The 25,168-nt window shown below is 40.5% G+C and overlaps 1 protein-coding gene across 1 annotated transcript; it reads right to left on the minus strand.

Annotated features, from left to right (window-relative positions):
- Window positions 1–2,047: 2,047 nt before the first annotated feature.
- On the minus strand, window positions 2,048–24,929 carry SHISAL2B (shisa like 2B). The gene is made up of 3 exons (XM_025892369.2): window positions 24,504–24,929; window positions 20,430–20,587; window positions 2,048–2,223 (listed from the first exon to the last, which is right to left on the minus strand). Exons 1-3 carry the CDS (start codon window positions 24,692–24,694, stop codon window positions 2,087–2,089), a joined length of 486 nt encoding a protein of 161 aa, XP_025748154.1. The 5' UTR covers window positions 24,695–24,929; the 3' UTR covers window positions 2,048–2,086.
- Window positions 24,930–25,168: the final 239 nt, after the last annotated feature.

A 25,168-nucleotide genomic window follows, 5' to 3' on the forward strand; every position in this document is an offset into this window, starting at 1 on the left:
TTCTTCTAGACCCACTCTTCTCTCTAAGATTTGATGATTACCAAGAATTCCATTGACTTGTCTTCTAAAAACACATAAAGCTACTATATTCCTTATCACACCCATCCCCAGAATGACCTGCCTATGTGCATACTTGGAAATGTACTTTGTTTTAAATTTTTAGGATTATTTAAAAAAAATTTTTTTAAGATTATTTTTGACTGGCTTAAATTCTGTCGCTAGGTTAGTATTTGTTACACCCCCAAAAAATCATTTAAAATAGTTTTCATTGTATAGACTTCGTTGTAATTTGATGAGGCTTCTCGCTTTCTTAATATTTTGTCTCAGTCTGTGAAGCACAACTGCTTCACAGTTACAGAAGTTACAGAGACACATACCAGTTGGTCCACTGGTTGAGCTCAGTGGCTCTCCCTCAGGTAACCTGGTTTGGCAGGGACTATAGCTAGTACCAGTGCTGGGACTCCACCTTCCTGGGCAGTTAGCCTCCAAGGAGAGTATATGTCTTAAGCTAGCTTGATGGTAATCCCACTTGCGAAGCCCAGGAGCTGCACTCTGTGACACATCCAGCCATGCCCAGCCTCCGTATCTCTCACAGGTTAGGAGGAGTTTGGGGAACCGTGAGCATTTCGTTGACCTTGACCAGTTTGCCTGCTTCCTGTGTCATTTATGGCATCAGCACTTGCCCTTGAACAGCAAAGGTAGAATTGTACCAGTGCCTTAACTTGCTCATCCTAGGTTTTTACCTGAGGCAACATCTGATTAATAGTGTAATTTTGAATATCTGTGTATCAAGACAGCCAGTGTGAAATCCATCATGGCCAGTAGATGTTGCAGTAATGATCTTGGAGCTATGCTCTCAATATAGCCACATGTCGCTATTTAAATTTAGATTAATTAAATAAATAAAATATAAATGTTTTCTTCACTTACACGAGCCACATTTTAAGTGCCCAGTTGCCACATGGGGCTAGTGGCTACCATGGACAGTGCAGATAGGGAAAGAACATTTCCACCGTCACAGAAACTTCTGCGCAGTGCTGGTCCAGAAGACATCCCCAGTTCTTGGTAAAAATTTTGACAGCCTAATGGCCAAAAGTTTCTAAACCTGAGATTTGCATGCCGAGAGCAGTAAGGCGTTCCTTTTTTTTTTTTCTCTCAGACCAGAGAAGCCGTATTTGATACATTTTGAAAGGCTAGTCTTTCAACTACAGTAATTTTATACAACACGGTGGATGTTTTGGGAAGAGCCAGCTTTTAAAATTAATCCTTTTTTCCTAGTGAATTCCATTAGAAAACAAGGTCTGTGTTCTTGTAATAGAAATCATACTTAGGAATAAAAATCTTTTAAGACAATTATAATGTGCAGAAACCGTAGTTTTATTTCTAGGTGTCTTAAGTGGTATTAATGCAATAATAGCCTTAGGTGGGACTAGAGAACTTATTTTTTTATAACTTTAATTTTAGAAGTTCTGTAGGAACTTTATCAGTGAAGGATTTTTGTTATGGTTATCCCTTGGTATGCAGAAAATATTTATTATGCAGATTATGCATTGTGACCTATTTTGTTATTGAATGTTAGGTTTTATAAAGACAGTACATTCATTTTGTACCCAGCAAGCCCTGAAAAAAAGGTAGGGGTTGATCTCTAAGAGACTTAACTTGCCACCTCTGTTTTATAAGACCATCCCCCCTGAGATTTACCTATCCAGTGCCATCTTGTAAAAAGAACTGCCTCTAAGTATCAAAAGAATTGTGTAATGTTGGTAATGTGACAAATCTCTAATTGTTCCGCACTGGCGTAGGTTCGCTTGTCTGTGTTATTGATAAGTTCTTTAATTTCTCCTGACGTATTAGCATAATTTCATGTAATACAGAAACATCTTAATTAGCAAATAAAAGTAAACTTCTGCATATGATCAGAAACCTTAGTGGGTTTTTAATAAACTAATTGAATGATCAAAAATGCAGCTGTGTCTTGCTTTGTGAATGGTGAATTTTTGAAAAGTACAATTACAAACTCTATTTGAAATGCATTCTTTATTTGTATTGCTCCATCTCTCCAGTGAGCTTTTGCAACACAGGTTTTTTAATAATATACAGTTTTGATTTGTGTTGTATCCATTTTTGGATCTTGAATTATATCATCAGCTTCATCAGATGTTTCAATTGTTGAATTTGATGCTGCGTTTGAATTGGGGGCTTTGATTTTCCTGTTTGGGTTGCCTGCAAAACACAAAACAAAATGAAATAATTATTTGTAATTATGACATAAAATTTGACTTTTTAAGATGTGTGCTTAAAAAATACATTTTGGAGCAATATTGAAAATATGTCTTGAAAACGCTGTGTGGATGAGTGAGAATTGAATCATTTCAAAGTTGTTTTTGAGCATTTCCTTCTGAAAGTCAAATTAGGGAAATACTCAGAGAAGTAAGAATTTCATTTTCATTTCCATGCTTACCCTTCTTTCTTCCATGTTTCCATGGAGGAAATTACACATTTGAGAAGAAGGCAACAATTTCTGGGTTACTTAAAAGTGTGACTATCCCTGTGCATAAAAATGAACAAAACTAAAACTACACTAAAGCTTATCTTAATAATTTGCAACACTCTTAAGGCTTTGCGATCATAATCCGTTTAGATGTAATGTTTAAGAACACATTTGTGCCACAATCTCATTCACTCATTCCACGGAAATATGAGTCCAAAATGCACAAGCATAGAGGAATATGAACCTTTGCTCATCACAAAAACTAAAGCTTATAGCCAAAGAAATGGATTATTCTTCAAGAATGATTGTTAGAAAAGTTAAGGGGGCGCCTGGGTGGCTCAGTCAGCTAAGCATCCGACTCTTGATTTCAGCTCAAGTCATGATCGTGACATTGAGCCCTCACGTCGGGCTCCGCACTCAGCGTGGAGTCTGCTTGAGATGCTTTAACTAACTAACTAACTAAATAAATAAATCTTTAAAAAAAAGAAAAGTAATTGTATCATATAGCTCGCCAATATATACAAATTTACAAATATACAAATTTAAATACTGTATAAATATGTAGAAGCAGTAGATAAATCCCTAGCCCAGTTCATGGTCTGCATGCTGTCTGACCTACTGGCAGCATTTTCTCTCCTTGGCCTCCAGGGTATCACCCTTTCTTGACTCACCTCCTGTCTCCATTGCTCCTTCTCCGTCTCTTGTTGGTCCCTTCTTTTTCCAGGCCTCTTAGATTTAGGAGTGCCTCAGGGCTCAGCCTGTTGGTTCCTATCACCGTCTCCCTCCCTAATTAGTCATTTAGAAAAACCTGCTCTGAACCTACCTCTGACAGAGTGGAAACCACTGGCCAAGAGGTTCCACTATTAGAAACAGATCTTTCCTCTACCCTTGGCCACTTGGCATAAGTCGATTCTCATCTTTCAGTGTGTTCATCTTGCCTGCCTTTGCCCATTTATGAGTAACTGTTCAGACTACTTTCCAGGCCCCATCAGCATACCCCCACTGCGGGTTGATTGCAGAATTCAACACTCACAGGGCAATATTATTTACAAGTTGTGAAGAACGGTGTCTCACTCCAGCTCCCAGAGAATGCCCACAGAACTGAAATGTGGGTGGTATTGTTCTCTGAGCTCATCTTAAAATATCCTAAGTTTAAAGCATAGGGCCTAGAATCATTCAATAGATGGCTTTCATTACCCCTGAACCTTTGTGGTGGTAAAATAAATGTTCTCCTTCTCAACATTCAATCATAATCTTTCAACAATATAATCTGATTTTTAAAAGTTAATTTGTTGTAGGCACAACATTTTCTAGCCTGGCAAGTAGTGCTATGCCCAGTCAGCAATCATTCTCTGTTAAATGGAGTAGGGAAGGCTGGCATGAAAATCTAATAAACCAAAACATTTGACTTGACTGTTACTTGCAAAGTGGAGTTTTAAAAAATAGTAGATAAAAATTTAGCTACTAAGCACTTAAGTAATGGAACTTATTCTCTGTGGGGGCCACTGAAACTGTTTTCCTCATGTAACATTAGAAAAAACATTTTTATAGGTTTATTTTTCATTTGCGTAGCATTGTTTGTCCTCTTCAGTATTCTAGCAAGTAAAAATAAAGATCAAGGATATAAGATGTAAATTAGTTGCATATTACCTGGGTGGCTTTTGCATCTTACATAAGCATTTCTTTAAACATCTAAAACTTAAAATTTTGTTGGAGCTCCTGGAAGTCTGAACTGAATGTTGGTTAATTACAGTCCTTCATGTTTCCTAAGCTTTTTACATCCTTAGAATCATAAGACATTTCAATAAGACTTTCAATGTGTTTTTATCTACCTTGCCACATACAGTTTTTGTTTTTGTCTTTTTTTAATGGGAAATAAATTCAGGAGGTTATTTCCCAACTCAGGGGTTCTCTCTAAGTCATCTCCCTTCTGACAGCTTTAGTTTCCATTATGTATTTTCTGGCAGCAACTGAAAGAGTTTATCTAACCTGTCTACTGCCCTCTGAGATTTAAAGGCTTGCAAAAAACATATCCCAGTGTCACAGGTCTTTCTTCAAGGACTTAACAAAGGTGCCCATTCTCCAGCCCTGACTCATTTCCTTGGCTACTGGATCCTTCTAATCAGTGTAGGTACAAATTTGTTTCTTAGATTGACTTCTTAAAGCAAGGCAGTTCCCCTAACAGAAATCAATATACTTCACAAACAAGAAAAGATTTGTTATAAACATACCAATATCATTTGAAGCAGGAATTTTGATTAGCAAGTTAACACCCCTAGTGTTGACTCTCTTCTCACAGTTTACAAAAAATCCAAAGGTGCTTTCAATGTATATCCTTCTGGTAAGTTAGAATAATGGAACATGGGGAAAAACAACTGTAGTGAGTAGCTATAATGATAAGAGAGTCCAGCTAACTGCATCTCTGTGGAATCATTTTTTAAAAGAGCAAGAAAAGTCTGAGCAACCTCACCTTTAACTAGTTTTGCTTTGATAAATAGAAGCTAATTTCTTAACCAACAAAGTAGGAATAAAATCAGCAGCCTCTTTTTCTGTCCCAGGACTACAACATGGATTAGATTTTAAAGAAGAAATCTGTAATTCCATTGAGCTCCCAAGGGATTTGTTACACATAAAAGGTTTTCCCTATTTAATTCCTCCTTTTCCTTACTGAATGCAGACTGTGAAGCTCCAACATTATTGTTCTTTTCTGGGTTTGATATTAGTTTTCTTTCTGCTGCTCATGTCCCATTTTCATTTTCATTTTCATTTTTTTTTTTTTTTTGGTGTCTGGTCATCAAAGAGAAATCTCAACCTTCCTTTAATCCTATACCTCTCAGACTGGTATTTAAATTAAAGGTTTGGCCTTTGTCAAAATTCAGATCCAATTCATCAAACAATCTTTGCACATATCCTCATCACGAACTACACCAATATATTTTTTCCTATAATGGTTAAATTTTGCATTCATTTTCAGAACCAGTCCTCAGGAATCCATTTATCTTACAACTTTTCTATGAACTCTGCCCTTGCCTGCCATTTCAAAATATCAAAAGAATGCTGGAGACCCCTGCAGGTCTTCATCTCTTTGACTATCGGGCCAGGACTGTAATTAAGCTTTTCTGCCATCATCTGCCTACATCCCCCTAGCTTCTGTGTCACCTTCTCAGTCCTACAGCAGCTTCTAATTGCTAATTAACTAGCTCACTTTACTCCTGAGTGGAAAATCCACACATCCCACTCATCCCACACTTCCTCCTAGTGAAAACAAGCCACGTTAGATCTGTACCCTGTGTTTCTGATTTGCAGAGGATGTTTTCCCTTCGAATTTAATATGAAGCATAGGGCTGGATCTGAAGTTAATGACGAAGTGGGCAAAACTTACCCAGTGACCTGCTGACCTATCGTGCTTTACCCTGTGCAGGGCCCTGCCTTCTTAAGAATATATAGGTATTTCAAGTAAATACAGTTAAAAATTCACCGTAAAGCTACAGTCTTAGACTTGCCCTTTGGCTTTATCGGTCCATCAGTGAGTGAAGGCAGTTCTATCCAGGAATGTTTTTCCTATCCTATTTTTTTCTACCATGGGCCTTTTTTTCCTTTTTCTTTTCTGCATTATTAAAATTTTCCAGCCACTGATGACTAACATAACTCACAAATAGCTCATATTTAAAATCCTTTAAATGAATTTTCACAAGAGACAAGCTTCTATTTTGTTTATTGGTTCGAACACCAGCCAAGATTGCCTAACCCTTAGCTCTGAGGAGGACCCACAAATACTAAATGTGTTGGTAGCTCTGCTGAGTAATTCAGTTTTCTATATCTAGGGACAAAAACAGTTGTAGGAAATTACAGGCTTGTTAGAAAGGTCCCTTAAAGAGGCACAGTAACCCTAGTGTGTGGCACTGATCAATGCACTAGCCTGATCATTTGATCATATTCTGTTTTTTTTTTTGTATTGTTCTGTTTTTGTTTTTATCTTTATCTTTTTCTTTTACTTTTTTTTCCTCTTTCTTTTTTCTTTCTTTCCCTTTCTTTTCCCCTGGTTTCAGGTCTTTTCTGATTTGTATAGAGTATATTTGCTGGGGACGTTGTTAATCTGTTAGCATTTTGTTCTCTCATTCATCTGTTCTCCTCTGGACAAAATGACAAGACGAAAAAAAATCACCTCAGCAAAAAGAACAAGAGGTAGTACCGTCAGCCAGGGACCTACTCAATAAGGACATTAGTACGATGTCGGACCTAGAGTTCAGAAGCATGACTTTAAAGATACTAGCTGGGCTTGAAAAAAGCGTGGAAGTTATTAGAGAAACCCTTTCTGGAGAAATAAAAGAACTAAAATATAACCAAGTCGAAATCAAAAAGGCTATTGATGAGGTGCAATCAAAAATGGGGGCACGAACTGCTAGGATAAATGAGGCAGAGGAGAGAATCAGCGATATAGAAGACCAAATGATGGAAAATAAAGAGGCTGAGAAAAAGAGAGAGAAACAACTACAGGATCACGAGGGCAGAATTCGAAAGATAAGCGATACAATAAGACAAAACAACATTAGAATAATTGGGATCCCAGAAGAAGAAGAAAGAGAGAGGGGGGCAGAAGGTATATTGGAGCAAATAATAGCAGAGAACTTCCCTAATGTGAGGAAGGAAACAGGCATCAAAATCCAGGAGGCACAGAGAACCCCTCTCAAAATTAAAAAAAATAGGTCAACACCCCAACATCTAATAGTAAAACTTACGAGTCTCAGAGACAAAGAGAAAATCCTGAAAGCAGCTCGGGAGAAGAGATATGTAACCTACAATGGTAGAAATATTAGATTGGCAACAGACCTATCCACAGAGACCTGGCAGGCCAGAAAGGACTGGCATGATATCTTCAGAGCACTAAACGAGAAAAATATGCAGCCAAGAATACTATATCCAGCTAGGCTGTCATTGAAAATAGAAGGAGAGATAAAAAGCTTCCAGGACAAACAAAAACTAAGGGAATTTGCAAACACGAAACCAGCCCTCCAAGAAATATTGAAAGGGGTCCTCTAAGCAAAAGAGAGAGCCTAAAAGCAGCATAGATCAGAAAGGAACACAGACAATATACAGTAACAGTCACCTTACAGGCAATACAATGGCACTAAATTCATACCTTTCAATAGTTACCCTGAATGTAAATGGGCTCAATGCCCCAATCAAAAGACACAGGCTATCAGATTGGATTAAAAAACAAGACCCATCAATATGCTGTCTGCAAGAGACTCATTTTAGACCCAAAGACACCTCCAGATTGAAAGTGAGGGGGTAGAAAACCATTTAACATACTAATGGACACCAAAAGGAAGCTGGGGTGGCAATCCTTATATCAGACAAATTAGATTTTAAACCAAAGACTGTAATAAGAGATGAAGAAGGACACTATATCCTACTTAAAGGGTCTATCCAACAAGAAGATCTAACAATTGTAAATATCTATGCCCCGAACATGGGAGCAGCCAATTATATAAGGCAATTAATAACAAAAGCGAAGAAACACATTGACAACAATACAATAATAGTGGGGGACTTTAACACCCCCCTGACTGAAATGGACAGATCATCTAAGCAAAAGATCAACAAGGAAATAAAGACTTTAAATGACACACTGGACCAAATGGACTTCACAGACATATTCAGAACATTCCATCCCAAAGCAACGGAATACACATTCTTCTCTAGTGCCCATGGAACATTCTCCAGAATAGATCACATCCTAGGTCACAAATCAGGTCTCAACCGGTACCAAAAGATTGGGATCATTCCCTGCATATTTTCAGACCACAATGCTTTGAGACTAGAACTCAATCACAAGAGGAAAGTTGGAAATAACTCAAATACATGGAGGCTAAAGAGCATCCTACTAAGGAATGAATGGGTCAACCAGGAAATTAAAGAAGAATTAAAAAAATTCATGGAAACCAATGAAAATGAAAACACAATGGTTCAAAATCTTTGGGATACAGCAAAGGCAGTCCTGAGAGGAAAGTATATAGCAATACAAGCCTTTCTCAAGAAACAAGAAAGGTCTCAAATACACAACCTAACCCTACACCTAAAGGAGCTGGAGAAAGAACAGCAAAGAAAGCCTAAACCCAGCAGGAGAAGAGAAATCATAAAGATCAGAGCAGAAATCAATGAAATAGAAACCAAAAGAACAGTAGAACAGATCAACGAAACTAGGAGCTGGTTCTTTGAAAGAATTAACAAGATTGATAAACCCCTGGCCAGACTGATCAAAAAGAAAAGAGAAATGACCCAAATCAACAAAATCATGAATGAAAGAGGAGAGATCACAACCAACACCAAAGAAATACAAACAATTATAAGAACATATTATGAGCAACTCTATGCCAGATAACCTGGAAGAAATGGGTGCATTCCTAGAGATGTATCAACTACCAAAATTGAACCAGGAAGAAACAGAAATCCTGAACAGACCTACAACCACTAAGGAAATTGAAGCAGTCATCAAAAATCTCCCAAGAAACAAAAGCCCGGGGCCAGATGGCTTCCCAGGGGAATTCTATCAGACATTTAAAGAAGAATTAATACCTATTCTCCTGAAACTGTTCCAAAAAATAGAAATGGAAGGAAAACTTCCAAACTCATTTTATTAGGCCACCATTACCTTGATCCCAAAACCAGACACAGACCCCATCAAAAAGGAGAATTACAGACCAATATCCTTGATGAACATGGATGCAAAAATTCTCACCAAAATACTAGCCAATAAGATCCAACAGTACATTAAAAGGATTATTCACCATGACCAAGTGGGATTTATTCCTGGGCTGCAAGGTTGGTTCAACATCTGCAAATCAATCAACGTGATACAATACATTAACAAAAGAAAGAACAAGAATCATATGGTCCTCTCAATAGATGCAGAAAAAGCATTTGACAAAGTACAGCATCCTTTCTTGATCAAAACTCTTCAGAGTATAGGGATAGAGGGTACATACCTCAATATCATAAAAGCCATCTATGAAAAACGTACAGCGAATATCATTCTCAATGGGGAAAAGCTGAGAGCTTTTCCCCTAAGGTCAGGAACGTGGCAGGGATGTCCACTCTCACCACTGCTATTCAACATAGTATTAGAAGTCCTAGCCACAGCAATCAGACAACAAAAAGAAATCAAAGGCATCCAAATCGGCAAAGAGGAAGTCAAACTCTCACTCTTTGCAGATGATATGATACTTTATGTGGAAAACCCAAAAGACTCCACCCCAAAACTGCTAGAACTCATACAGGAATTCAGTAAAGTAGCAGGATATAAAATCAATGCACAGAAATCCGTGGCATTCCTATACACCAACAACAAGACAGAAGAGAGACAAATCAAGGAGTCGATCCCATTTACAACTGCACCCAAAACCATAAGATACCTAGGAATAAATTTAAGCAAAGAGGCAAAGGATCTGTACTCAGAAAACTATAAAATACTCATGACAGAAATTGAAGAAGACACAAAGAAATGGAAAAACATTCCATGCTCATGGATTGGAAGAACAAACATTGTGAAGATGTCAATGCTACCTAGAGCAATCTACACATTCAGTGCAATCCCCATCAAAATACCATCCACTTTTTTCAAAGAAATGGAACAAATAATCCTAAAATTTGTGTGGAACCAGAAGAGACCCCGAATAGCCAGAGGAATGTTGAAAAAGAAAAGCAAAGCTGGCGGCATCACAATTCCAGACTTCCAGCTCTATTACAAAGCTGTCATCATCAAGACAGTATGGTACTGGCAAAAAAACAGACACATAGATAAACGGAACAGAATAGAGAGCCCAGAAATGGACCCTCAGCTCTATGGTCAACTCATCTTTGACAAAGCAGGAAAGAATGTCCAATGGCAAAAAGACAGTCTCTTCAACAAATGGTGTTGGGAAAATTGGACAGCCACATGCAGAAGAATGAAACTGGACCATTTCCTTACACCACACACAAAAATAGACTCCAAATGGTTGAAAGACCTAAACGTGAGACAGGAGTCCATCAAAATCCTAAAGGAGAACACAGGTAGCAACCTCTTCGACCTCAGCCGCAATAATTTCTTCCTAGAAACATCGCCGAAGACAAGGGAAGCAAGGGCAAAAATGAACTATTGGGATTTCATCAAGATAAAAAGCTTTTGCACAGCAAAAGAAATAGTCTACAAAACCAAAAGACAACCGACAGAATGGGAGAAGATATTTGCAAATGACATATCAGATAAAGGGCTAGTACCCAAAATCTATAAAGAACTTATCAAACTCAACACCCAAAGAACAAATAATCCAATCAAGAAATGGGCAGAAGACATGAACAGACATTTTTCCAAAGAAGACATCCAAATGGTCAACAGACACATGAAAAAGTGTTCAACATCGCTCGGCATCAGGGAAATCCAAATCAAAACCTCCATGAGATACCTCCTCACACCTGTCAGAATGGCTAAAATTAACAAGTCAGGAAACGACAGATGTTGGCGAGGATGTGGAGAACCCTCCTACACTGTTGGTGGGAATGCAAGCTGGTGCAACCACTCTGGAAAACAGTATGGAGGTTCCTCAAACAGTTGAAAATAGAGCTACCATATGATCCAGCCATTGCACTACTGGGTATTTACCACAAAGATACAAATGTAGGGATCCGAAGGGGTACGTGCACCCCAATGTTTATAGCAGCAATGTCCACAATAGCCAAACTGTGGAAAGAGCCAAGATGTCCATCGACAGATGAATGGATAAAGGAGAAGTGGTATATATACACAATGGAATATTATGCAGCCATCAAAAGGAATGAGATCTTGCCATTTGCAACGACGTGGATATAACCGGAGGGTGTTATGCTGAGTGAAATAAGCCAATCAGAGAAAGACATGTATCATATGACCTCACTGATATGAGGAATTCTTAATCTCAGGAAACAAACTGAGTGTTGCTGGAGTGGTGCAGGGTGGGAGGGATGGGGTGGCTGGGTGATAGACATTGGGGAGGGTATGTGCTATGGTTAGCACTGTGAATTGTGCAAGACTGTTGAATCACAGATCTGTACTTTGAAACAAATAATGCAATATACATTAAGAAAAAAGAAAATGAACAAGACAGCAGGAGGGGAAGAATGAAGGGGAGTAAGTCAGAGAGGGAGACAAACCATGAGAGACGATGGACTCTGAAAAACAAACTGAGGGTTCTAGAGGGGAGGAGGGTGGGGGGATGGGTTAGTCTGGTGATGGGTATTAAAGAGGGCACATTCTGTGTGGAGCACTGGGTGTTATGCACAAAGAATGAATCGTGGAACCCTACATCAAAAACTAGTGTGTAATGTATGGTGACTAACATAACAATAAAAAAAATAAAAAAAAAAAGAGGCACAGTAACCTTTTCTGTCACTGAGTTCAAATAACCCCATCTTCTACTAAGATCTCAATGAGTTCTTAAGGCCTTTCTGGGGTCGCCTGGGTGGTTCAGATGGTTAAGCATCCGCCTTTGGCTTGGGTTGTGATCTCCAGGTCCTGGGATCCAGCCCCGAGTTTGGCTCCCCACTCAGCTGGGAGTCTCTCTGTCCCTCTATGCCTCCCCCTGCTTGTGCTCTCTCTCTCTCTTAAATGAATAAAATATTAAAATAATGATAACAAAAAAAATTTTTTAAAGGGCTCCTGAGTGGCTCATTTGGTTAAGCGCCTGCCTTCGGCTCAGGTCATGATCCCAGCGTCCTGGGATCGAGCCCCCGCATCGGGCTCCCTGCTCAGCCGGGAGTCTGCTTCTCCCTCTCCCTCTGCTCATACCCCTGCTCCTGCTCTCTTGCTTACTCACTCTTTCAAATAAATAAATAAAATCTTAAAAAAAAAAAGCCTTTCTGAAACAAAGAATGGTATTACAAAATAATTTGGCAGCCTAATTAATAACAGTTTTGAGCAGAGTTTTGTTGGAGGGGTGTTAAGGCTACTAAGAAAAATAGATCCCAAAGTTATCTATAAATTTAGTGCAAAACCCATCAAAATACCACTTAATTTTTATTTATTTATTTTTTTAAAGATTTTATTTATTTATTTGACAGAGAGAGACACAGCAAGAGAGGGAACACAAGCAGGGGGAGTGGGAGCGGGAGAAGCAGGCTTCCGGCAGAGCAGGGAGCCCGATGAGGGGCTCAATCCCAGGACCCTGGGATCATGACCTGAGCTGAAGGCAGACGCTTAACAACTGAGCCACCCAGGCGCCCCAATACCACTTAATTTTTAAAAGTTTGACAACATGCCTCAGAAGTTTATTTGGAAATCTGAACATTATAAGAGTAGCCAAGAAACTTTGATAAAGAAGCATAATGGGAGGGAGGAGAAAGTCTTGCCTGGTCAGATATTAAAATTATATCACTACAATAATTTTTAAAGTATTTTTAAAGTATATTATTAGCTTAAGAATAAACAGAGTGATAAATTTAACAGAGCAGAAGGTCTAAAAACAGATCACAGTGTATATAAGAATTCAGTTTATGACATTTTAAATTGGCAAGAGAAAGATGGATTATCCAATAGATATTTGGACAGTGAGCTCATTTGCAAAATAAAAAGGCAGATCCCTACCTCATACTTTACACCAAAACTAAAATTCCAGCATTATTAAAAATTTAAACATAAAAACAATGAATAAATGTATTAGAAAAAAATATAGGTGAATATCTTTATAACTTATAGTGAGCTGAGAACTTTCTTTTTTTTTTAAGATTTTTTAAAATTTTTATTATTTTTTAAGTAATCTCTGCACCCACCGTGGGGCTTGAAATCATAACCCCAAGATTAAGAGTCATGTGCTATACCAACTGAGCCAGCCAGGCACCCCCAGAGGTGAGAATTTTCTAAGTATGAAACTAAAGGGAGAAAATGCAAAAGGAGAAACTTCTCTAAATGAAAAATTGTCACATACTAAATTACAAGGGAAACAACTGTGAAAACATTTGCAATGTATGTGGAAAAGAGTTTAGTTGCTGTGTGTAAAGTTCTTTTAAAGCAGCGAAAAATGTACATCCCCACAGAAAAACGTGTATAAGATATGAACAACAGTATGCCACAAAAGAAATAATGACAGGGGCACCTGGCTGGCCCCACTGGAAAAGTGTGCAACTCTTGATCTCAGGGTCGTGAGTTCAAGCCCCACGTTAGGTGGAGAGATGACTTAAATAAATATTTTTAAAAAGAAGAAATAATGACAGACATTAAAATGCCCACTCCCACTCTTCATTTAAGATAAAAACACTATTATTTTTTTTCAAGAAATTAGTAAAATGTGTATCTTTTGAAATAATAATACTAGTCCTTTCCTGGAGGGCAGTTAGCAACTTGTATCCACAGCCTTTAATATGTGCCCATCCTTTGGTCAACAAGTCCACTCCCAGGGATTTATGCTAAGAAAATACTTAGATAGTTTGTGCAATGTATGTTGTAATGAAAAAGAAAATGGAAGCTAACTCAAAGTCAATGATAAAATATGGTATACTCAGATTTTGGTTTCTAAATACTGTTACCAACTAAAATGAACCAGGCTTTTTAGAGAAATGTCAGATTCCAGGGCTGGAACAGGGGACGTACAGACTGCCTGGAACATTTTGTGACAGAAAGCAAAAAAGTGCTCAAAAAATTATGGACACAGTTCAGAAGGACAAAGGACCCAGTTGAAAGGGGCTCCCACAGGACAAAGCTGAGACAATGTAAGCATCAGAATAAATAATGACAGTCACAGAATATTTTAAAACAAAGCATCTGAGTCCATACTGATCTGAAAAAATAAATGAATAGGTCAATAAAGAGGGGAGAAGGAAAAGCTCTTCCTTATGTTTGTTATTCCTTAGAATAACAAACAATGTGGGGCTTGGAAAGTCATCATTTTATAACTATTGTAATAATAGTTTTAAAATTATTTTGAAATTTTGAATGAAAAAATTCAGTCAAGAGCCATCAATGAGTGGATGAAAGTTTGAGGAGGGACAGAGTATTTTCAATCTCAAAGTACCTCCCTACAAATTACTTAGGAATTAATAGGGAAAATAGTGACTTTACAATGTCTTAATCCAGCAAATACAACCTTAACCAACGAATCAAAGTTCACATCACCCCTAATGGGACAAACCAATATTATGTGCTTCCTGATAGGACGCCCTGAGAATATGATTTCTATGGTATTCCTGTTGAAAGGTATTATCTCTCTCCAGTCATGAGAAAATATCAGACAAATTGAAAGACCCTTTACAGGATAACTGGCTTCTGCTTTACAAGAATGTCAAGATCATGAAAGACAAAGAAAGGCTGAGGATTAAAGGAGGCTAAAGAAATATGACAATGAATTATAAGACTAGATCCTAGATGAGAAAAACATCGCTATTAAGGATATTGGCAAAATTTAAATATGAACTGCAGATTAGATAATATTACTTTATCAGTGTGACATGTCCTGACTTTGATAAACATACTATAACTATGTAAGAAAAAAATCCTGTTCTTAGGAAACATTTACTGAAATATTTATGGTTAAAAGGTATGATATCCGGGACGCCTGGGTGGCTCAGTCATTAAATGTGTGCCTTCGGCTCAGGTCATGATCCCAGGGTTCTGGGATCGAGCCCCACATTGGGCTCCCTCCTCTGCGGGAGGCCTGCTTCTCCCTCTCCCACTCCCCCTGCTTGTGTTCCCTCTCTCGCTGTGTCTCTCTGTCAAATAAATAAATAAATCTTAAAAAAAAAAGGCATGATATCTGCAAATTATTTTCAAATGGTTCAGAAAATATACATTGAGAGAAAGTCGATGATAAAGAAAATAAGGCAAAATATTAACAATGAAAAATCTGAGGAGGGGTATACAACCTTCTTTGTAGTATTCTTGCAATTTTTCTGGAAGTGTGAAGTTATATCGAAATAAAAGAATAAAAAATCATAGCACTATGTCAGGATATTAAAGTGGGAATATTCTTTGGCAAAGGCATTCATTCATTGGCAAACAAAGATGTCAATATTGTTCAGTGAAAAAAAATAGTGCAAGACTCATCCCCCGCACTTTGTTACAGTCATGTATGTAAGAGTTGCATACCAAAAATCCATGGAAGAATTGAACATAGTGTTAATAACCCTCATCTCTGTATGGTGGAATCACGGAAGACACTGTTTGTTTGTTTCTCTGTATTTTCTAATTTTCCATAAATAAAAGCGAATTGAAAGAAACGTTTTTTCTTTCTAGGTGACTCTTCTAAGAAGAAGAAATAGAGCAGACCATTCTGAGCCAGTCCGAGTCATGTTCTGCTCATGGGCAGAAGAAACAATTACGTGATCTTCAAATGTGCTTTCTCAGTATTCCATACGTAATTTACGCTTTTCTCCTAGACAGCTGCACCTTGCTGAGGATTTGCTTACCCTTTTTCATTTATATCACCTGCCTTTACAAAAGAGACCACCAGATACAGGGGCTTGGAGTTCTCTATTATCTCTATCCAACTGTATTATTTTATTTGTGCCAAGCAGTTCTACTAATATCTGCCCTTTTAATTTCCATCCAGAACTCTGTTTCCAACAGCCCCTCTCCTCAGGCCTCCACCCACCCTCCGCAACCCCGAGTGTCAGTGGATGCTCAAAACCACAGGGTGGATGTGCTTGATATTCCCAGAGCACCAGTTTTCTTCAGATATGAGAAGGAGAAGATGTTATTATTAGAGTAAAACAAGCCATTACATTCAGCCAAATTGAAAAATGACATAAATTTTAAAAATAAGATGGGACAAAAATAAAAATAAAATGAAACTTCAAATAATTTAAAGTTCATAGGCCTCACGCAAGCCTTTCCAGGATAGCCCCTGGAATTCTGGAGGTACAGGTTCCTTTCTCATTCCCCTTTAAGGATTTTCCAGCAGAAAAGTTTGAGAAGCAGGGATCTGGGACATTCAGCCCGCTAACTGCTTCTCTATTTGCCATTAAATCTTCCACAACGTATGAAATGAGTCCTCCCCCTCAGGAGTGTCTGCTCAGAAAGATGCCCTTCACATAGTCATCTTCTCAGAACTCTACAACCGACAAGCAATGGGGTTCTTTTAAACGCTGGCATTTGAAACACGCATAGCTCAAAACACACAAAAAAGGGAACAAAACCATGATGGGGTACAATTTAAAGGCAATCAATTTCCAGCCACAGCTCCTGTGCACAAAGTGAGCCCAGGAGGTAGCCCAGTGAACCTCTGCAGTCGCTCCCAGCGGCCTGCTGTTTTCAGGATCAATTCAAAATGTATAAAGCCTTAAACTGTATACATTAAAAAGGAGGGGACGCCTGGGTGGCTCAGTCGGTTGAGCGTCTGCCTTCGGCTCAGGTCATGATCCCGAGGTCCTGGGATAGAGCCCCGCATCGGGCTCCCTGCTCAGCGGGATGTCTGCTTCTCCCTCAGGCCTCTCCCTCTACCCCTCCCCCCACTCATGCTCTCGCTCTTTCTCTCAAATGAACAAATAAATCTTTAAAAAAAAACCAATAAAGATACACAAGGGAAAAACCTTGGCACAACTGCCTAAGATTAGACTATTTTAGACTTAGATGGTTGTCATTTATAGAAACAGAAAAGTTCAGTGCCCTAGGTCAGTTTTAGAACGTGCATAAAGACATTTTTCCCTTTAGGCCATTTGAATTGCCTATAATGAAAACAGTCTCAATTATAAAAATTAATGCAAAATAATGGGAGGTCGACTCTTAAGAACAGATCATTTTGAAAGAAGATGAAACCGGTTTCATCTGATGTAATGTTTACCTACTTGGTTCTTCTGCAAACATTTTAGTATCCTTGACCTTGAAGGCATCCCTTAAGTGGAATAAAGACTTTTTGTTTTTAACAGCTAGAACACTGGAACCTATTCCTAGGTGGGAGAATCACTGGAACAGAGCGTGCACACCTCACAATAGCACCACAATGTTTTCACTCTAAAGGGTCACTTTCAAATATAAACTGTCTTTCTCTTCCTATTTCAGTGACATTTCGATTACCTATTTTGTTTTGGGCTCTGCACCATGTCTGATTTGGTTAAAATCAAACCAAAGGACCAAAACACCTCATTGGAAAGCAGCAGGAAGGCAGTGATCATATAAAATCCTGCCTTGTCAATAGCAAGCACTCAGGAAAAGGTGTCTGGAGTTAATTTGCTGGCCTGATAAACAATGTTTTTGAGAGGAGACATTTCGATGCAAGAAAGGAGCTTCTTCTAACTACCTCAGAAGTGCATCAATGGATCTCCTTAGCTAAATAGCATTAAGACTACCAGACTTGAATCAACAAGCCAGCTAATTCTGTTGCTAGGTTCTCAGAGCCAACATGAAATAACACTTGGGGGCAGTCCCTGAGATCAACCAGGAAAAACAACCAACTTCTATTTAGCACAACGCATGGCGTAGAGGAGACATTCGATGATTGTCTGATACCTCTAGAGGCGACAACAAAGGTGCTCCTGTGATCACCTACTATAAAGGTGTAGCACTACTCATTCAATTCATTCAACAAACATTGCTACGCGTTCTAGGCAGTAGGGATACAGTAGTGAGGAAACAAGTGAAAATTATTACTTTGCTGGAACAAACTTTCCAGTTGGAGTGGAGAAAGTTTAGACAATAGATAACTAAATTATATAGTATATTAGTGCCAAATGCTTAGGAGAAAAATAAAACAGGAAGGGGGTATGAAATGTTGAAGGGGAGTTAAGTCACCAGATATGGTGACAAGGGAAGAACTCCCTAGGAAGGTGCCTTTTAGTAAAGATTTAAAGAAAGTGAAAGTCATATGGGTATCTGAGGGAAAAGCCTTCTGGACAACGGTGACAGCACATGCAAGGTCCTGAGGCAAAGGAGTTTCAAGGAACAGCAAAGAGGCCAATGTGTCTGTGCACAGGAGATGAGAGAAATGGGGGTGGGAAGGGCAGACCACAGAAGCCCTGGTAGGTCCCAGTTAAGACTTCTGTATCTAACAAGAGAGATGGGAAGCGATTAGGATTTTTTAGCAGAGGAATGACAAGACTTGACTTATCTTGTAACAGGCTCACTTTGGCTGCTTTGTGGAGAGTAGACAGCAGGGGAGCGAGGACTTACTTAGCTGGGAAGGGAAGCTATTTGTTTATAAAATGCAGAGTCTGGAGTTTGCGGTCTTAATGAGCTGCCTAGGTGATTCTTATGTATAGTAAAATTCAAAAACGTCCACGTTAAATCATCTAAGCACTTGAGACAAAAATTCATTTTATGCATTGGGGAGGGTAGGTACTATGGTGAGCACTGTGAATTGTGTTAGGACCGATGAATCACAGACCTGTACCCCTGAAACAAATAATACATTATATGTATATACATATATATATACACATATACATATATAATAAAAAATAAAAATAATATAAAAAGTTGAGTTTAAGATCTAATGATTTGGTAGTCACTAATCCACTGCTTCATTTTGCCTGTGAAGAAACAGGATCTAAGCCATTGGACTAAATTCAACTAACAACCTGTCAATTCGGCCACACAGTTACAAACGGTGCTTCAGAAAAGGAACTGCTAAGGGACCTTGGCCTCTTGCTCTGTGACACAGGATGCCCTCTGGGAGAGACCTCCTCTACAGAAAAGGAAAGTAGAGCTAATGCGATCATTCAGCGACAGTGTATTTGATAAGGTCACAGAGCATGTACTCCAGAAATATAAGTTTCAGGGTTCAGCCAAAAGAGAGCATCTGAGCAGGTGACTTTCCAAAATTTTTTAAAGTAAGCTTTTTCATTCTCTTTTTAAATAGAAGTTACTGAGCACTTGTATCTTATTCTAAATAGATTCCATTTATATATTCTAAATTTTTTTAAAAATAGTATGTCTCTTTTTTTTATTTTAAAGATTTTATTTATTTATTTGAGAGAGAGAGAATGAGAGATAGAGAGCACAAGAGGGAAGAGGGTCAGAGGGAGAAGCAGACTCCCTGCCGAGCAGGGAGCCCGATGCGGGACTCGATCCTGAGACTCCAGGATCATGACCTGAGCCGAAGGCAGTCGCCCAACCAACTGAGCCACCCAGGCGCCCTATATATTCTAAATTTTTATTAAAATACACTCTATATATCTCAAAATTTATGACTACTACTTTTTAAATACACTAACAGAAATTTATATTCACAAAAATTATAACAATTCTTTCTGATTGAATTTCATAATGCTAGCAATTAGCATTTGTGTGGCACTTTGTAACTGAGATAATGAACCCCAGTTCCACAAACTATACATAAACATTTCTTTCTACTTTATAGTCACTCTTCCATGCGCGCCTGCACACATGTATACCTTAACTAGTTTGTAATTTATTCAAGAACAAAGACGGTCTTCTATTTACCTTTCCTGTTTTTCTATTCCTTTTGTATGCCTCTGAGGTATTTTAAGTGCCTCCTCTGAATTCTGCAGCTCTCAGGCACCCAGGTGAATGCTCAGCTGACCACTGACTGACCCATCTTGAGCAATGCAACCCTGAGAATTGATTACCAGATATTTTGCTCCTCTATTTATTCTACATCTTTGGCTCTATCACAAACAAAATTTAACAACTCCACAAAGCTAAAACCTTTATAACTGAGAGCCTTAAATACAGTAGAGCGATTTAGTGGATCCATGGGTTGTTTTTCGTGAGAACATTTACATCCTGCCCCTCTTCTGTCCTTTGGCCCAATTTCTCGAAGGTATTTCACCATTAATGCCTAATTTCCTGTTGGCCCAAATTCTTGAAGGTATTTCACCATTAATGCCTAATTTCCCATGAATTTCTATAAAGGCACATAATGAGTTGAATTTTTAAAAAGCATTCATGATTCACAGGATGGTGTGTCACCCAGGGAGAGGTGATTCTCTTGAATAGAGTGCAGGAAGTTGGCTGCAAATAATGGATGCAGATTACCTTCATGAGTGGAAGAAGCCTCGAGGTGCTGAAGTTTAAGGCCAGTGTCTAACTTTCGAGGCTTTGTAGACAGAAATAAGTAGCAGAGGACACAGACGCTGACGACAAAGGCAAGCAGAACAAGGGCAGCAGTTCCCAGTCCAACCAGGGCACCGATGCTGAAGAAACAGGAAGAACATTCTCACTGTCACACAAAATGGTTTACACATATACTAGAGAGAAGGTCTGAAGATTGTTCATCCTTGCTTCAGTCATTCCTAGCCAAACTATATTTTAGTATAAACAGTATATGATTGAAATCTATAGCTCACCTTTTGCTTTCATCAAATTCTTCTATTTTCTCTACACATTTATATGTTAACATTAGTATAGAAAACTATGTGAACTCATATGGCAGGTGAAAGCTCACGTGATTCTCCTGGGCGAGTTTAAAAATATTTCAATCAAAGAAACCTCTATTAGTATATTTTAGGGGCGCCTGGGTGGCTCAGATGGTTAAGCATCTGCTTCGGCTCAGGTCATGATCCCAGGGTCCTGGGATCGAGTCCCACATGGGGCTCCCTGCTCGGCGGGGAGCCTGCTTCTCCCTCTCCCTCTACTGTTCCCCCTGCTTGTGTTCTCTCGTGCTCTCTGTCAAATAAATAAATTAAAAAAAAATCTTTAAAAAAAGTATATTTTAGAAGGAAAAATCGTGTCCACCCACAAAGGATGAATAGAAAAATACTGACCAGTGCAAAAGTAGTGAAGCACTACTGAGCCACCCAGGCGCCCCAAGCCTCTGACTCTTGATTTCAGCTCAGATTATGGTCTCAGGGTGGTGAGATCAAGCCCCTAGACAGGCTCAGGCTGGGTGAGGAGCCTGTTTGAGATTCTCTCCCTTCGTCCCTTCCCCCCTCCCCCGACTCTAAAAAAAAAAAAAAAGGAAGTAAATCATGGTATAATCATCACTGAAGAGTAATCATCATTGAAATGGTCATTGACGAGTAATGACCTTTTTCTTCATCCTCGTCCTGGCCTGCCTGCAGGCTTCTGCTATTTCATAGAGATTAGGGCCCCAACAAGTTTGACAAGTGCCAAAGAGAAGGCGGGGGGAATTTGACCAGGGAGGCTAGACGTGTTAGGGCTCTGGAAAAAGGAGAACAGAATTAAAAGGGAGTTGCTTAAGCTCATCCCATTTATCCTTGATTTTAGGAGATAAAGCCCCCCTGCCATTTAGGGATTGCCTCTTTGGCCACAAGGGAGTGGAGTGAGACCTCCAAAGATAGTCGTGCTTGGTTTATTAATGTCAGCCCAATCCCCCTAGCCTTGCATACAGTGAAGACTGGATATTCTGTGGCTAGAGTCAATATACGTTTTATATTTAAATTGGAGTTTGCCCTCACTTGTGCACTCTCTTCCAAGGGTGAGACTCCCTGGCTCTGGCAAGTCCTCTTTCATGTTTGTTGGCACCAAAGCTGACTTTTGTAGATTATGAATGTCAGGGAGGGTCAGGACTATGCACAGACACAGGGGAATATAATCCACTTAATTAACATTATCTGCTGCACAAGACAGCTAGGCTGCCACACATCTAGAAAGATTCTTGAAACGAGAACCCGTTATTAAAAAAATGCTCAAAGTAAAAAGTAATTTAGTCAATTTAAAAGTAAAATTGTCAACCTAATTAAATTCAACATGCATATTGTGAGCTTTTAAAGTACACAATTTAAAAGCCCATCACATGATTTGTAGAAAAAACAAAGCATGCTCTTTCTGCTTTCTACTATAATTAAAGAAAATAAATGTCAGCTTATCCCTTATCTTGTTAGTTATTGAGCACTGAGAACGCAATGGGGAGTCCGAGGTGCTACCACCATTATTAGCACCACCTTGATAATCTTGACAGATAGCGTGTGTCACAGTTTCATTTTATAGAAGCGTTGCTTCATGCGTACAAAACTCTAAAGATGAAACTCTAGGAATCTCCTAAAAGAGTCATTTTGACAACTGCTTACTGAACTCCTGTTGCCCTGTGCAACAGGCATCATTTTCCTAGGTCCTGAAGCAGGTTACCAAAGGAAGCCCTGAGAGGTTAGGGATTTGGAGAAGGAGAAAAGATTGTGGTGGGCCAGACACAGGAAAGCGAGAATTATCCTTTCCTCCCAGCACCGTGATGGCAGTCCGCTTTCCAGTCCCCGAGGGGGGCTCTGAAGTTGCTGCCTCGTTCACGCCGTTCATGCCGCAGTTCTCCTACTGAGCACCTTTGCTTGCCTCATAGTAGCTGTGCTGTGCCTTTCCCAGCCGCTGCAGAATCTCAGAATAACTGCTAGCGACTTCGGGAATATTTTTCACAGCTGGACTATTTTCAATTTGGGCGAAGAGCAAAGAATATGAGGGAGATGAAGTGCTGAATTTTTGCCTCCCCATGTGTTCTCAGTGCTCAATAACTAACAAGATCCCCAGGTTTAACATTGCCAACAGATGCTCTCAGTTGAAATGATTTTTGTGTGTCCTAGGAACTGAGCTATACTGTCCGCTGTGTCCGTGCTGAATGAAGACCCCGGCAAGCTATTCATTCTTTGTGCCCTCATAAACCTATCCTCTGCTGCCTGTGGAACTATTCAAGGATCTGAGAATCCCAGGCACTTTTTCAGTTGAGTTTGACTTAAGAGTTGCCAGTCTCTGTCAGAGGTGCTGCCACCATCATTAACACCTCCAAAGACTCAGAGCTGGGTTACTATGCTATTTTCCAAAAGGCCGGATAATATGCCAGTGCAATACTGATTACTTCTCTGAATGAGAGGGATAAGCTGCCATTATTTTGCGAGATTATGCCCCACTCTGGCACAACACAATGTTGTTAGCTGAACTTATTGGTAAGTGGCACTCCTTTAGAGATTTTTTTGACGCTTGCAATACATTTTGGAAAAATTATTTTACTGCCTCAAGAAATAACATTTAAAGTCATTTGCTGTGGACTGGACATGTGTGACAAATTCTGGATCATGCTAGAGGATTAGAGAAACAACACTCTTCGGCTTACTAGCAGAGTCTGTCTCTTGTCAGGCATAAGCTAATTGGTTTGTGAGAAACAACTGAAGGTGGGTTTGGAATTCTTTCACATTCATTCTCCAGGCAAAATCAAAGAATGGAGTTCAAAGGTTACAGTCTTGGGCGGGGTGGTGTAGAAAGCATTTCACAGTGAAAATATCTGCATAAATACTAGGTGGAATAAGTAAAATTCCCATCATAGGAAAAACAGGCAAGAAAGACTCCACCTTAGAAAGTCTTTTGTCTTTCCAGTAATGGCCGAGTGGCTCAGGTGTTAAGAAAGGGGTGTCCTGAAAAAGGTTCTATGGAGTGTGTATTATAGCAAATAAAACTTTCCCTGCCTACTGTATGTCTCCAGTTCGGGTCTGTGTCAGTTTCGGATCATCTGAAAAGAGCAAATTACAAAGTCCTGTCGCTGTATGCGTACACACACACACACACACACACACACACACACACACATCTCTTTGATTTCTTCTCACCCTCAGAGAGACTTTAAATACTCTGATCCTTGGTTAATACCTTAAAATGAGTCCCGAAGTCGCCCGCTTTCTATTCAAAGCACCAAATGCCCAAACAAACAAAAAAAAGAGAATGAAAACCTCCTCAAGTTATCTGCGTGTCTCCTCTCCGCCGGCGGAGCCTCCTGCCTGGAACTCGTCCCTGGAGGGCGTGGAGACCCGGCGCGGGGCTGAGCGGGGCCAGCGGAGCCAGCGGAGCCAGCACTGCGTGCGCCCTGGGCGCACGGCCCGCGCTGCTCCCGCGCTCCTCCCGCGCTCCTCCGGCTCCAGCCTCGCCCGGGGTCCAGGGCCCACTCACACTTCTGGCCGCCACCGCCTGACCCTCGCCGGACGGGGGCAGCACCGAGCGGGTCCCGGGGTCGGGGGTGGGGGAGCTCCGAGCCCCGCGCGCTTTGTCTGCAGGTCCCTCACCCGCCCTCGGAGGCTCCATGTCCTTCCTGAGGGACCCGACCCGAGCGGGCGACCCTCCCACTCCCGGCTTGGCACCGCTCGTCGCCTCCCTAGAGCCCGCCGCCCTGCCCACCTGAGGCTCCACATATAGCTGTGCTTGTAGGGGAAGTAGCTGCCCGGCTCGCTGCAGCAGTACTTGAGGTCGGCGAAGCCGCAGCAGTAGAGCAGGGTGGCCCCCTCCCCGCTCCGGGGGCACTCGAAGGGCTCCACGAAGCTGTGGTTGAGGCTGTAGTAGCCCGAGCACACCCGGCTCGCCTCGCTCATCGCGGGCGGCTGCGGACAGGGGCACGCTTGCCTCCGGACCTGCCCTCGGACCGCACGTGTCTGGCGCCGCCCGCGCCCGCGCACCCCCACGGCCCGGGCTTTCGGTCGGACAGCCTGGGCGTTCAGCCTTCGCGCGCGTCCTCTGCGCTCTCTCCTCCCCCTGTCCACATGGGGTCTGGTCGCTTTACTCGCGCATCACCCTCTCGTTAGTGAGTGGCCCTTTTTTTCTGCCGGTCTTCGACCCTGTATCTCTTCTCTCCCGCCCTTCGTGGGCTTTCTTCACGCTCCCTCGACTCCCCTCCACTTCCCCTCACTTCATCGACAGCCTGGTGAGCTCAGCAGGCACACACTGCACGCCAGAGAGCGATTTCATCCGAATGCAAAGTGGAGGTGTCATGTATGTTTGCCGAAGTTGCCGTCTGCCTGCCCGAGGACAGGGCAGGTGGGGTCGGGGCAAAACAGAGCGGGGCCGGG

This window comes from Callorhinus ursinus, unplaced genomic scaffold (assembly GCF_003265705.2).
Source record: "Callorhinus ursinus isolate GAN/ISIS: 27379988/994484 unplaced genomic scaffold, GSC_fseal_2.0 scaffold23, whole genome shotgun sequence".
In the NCBI taxonomy this organism is placed as follows: domain Eukaryota; kingdom Metazoa; phylum Chordata; class Mammalia; order Carnivora; family Otariidae; genus Callorhinus; species Callorhinus ursinus.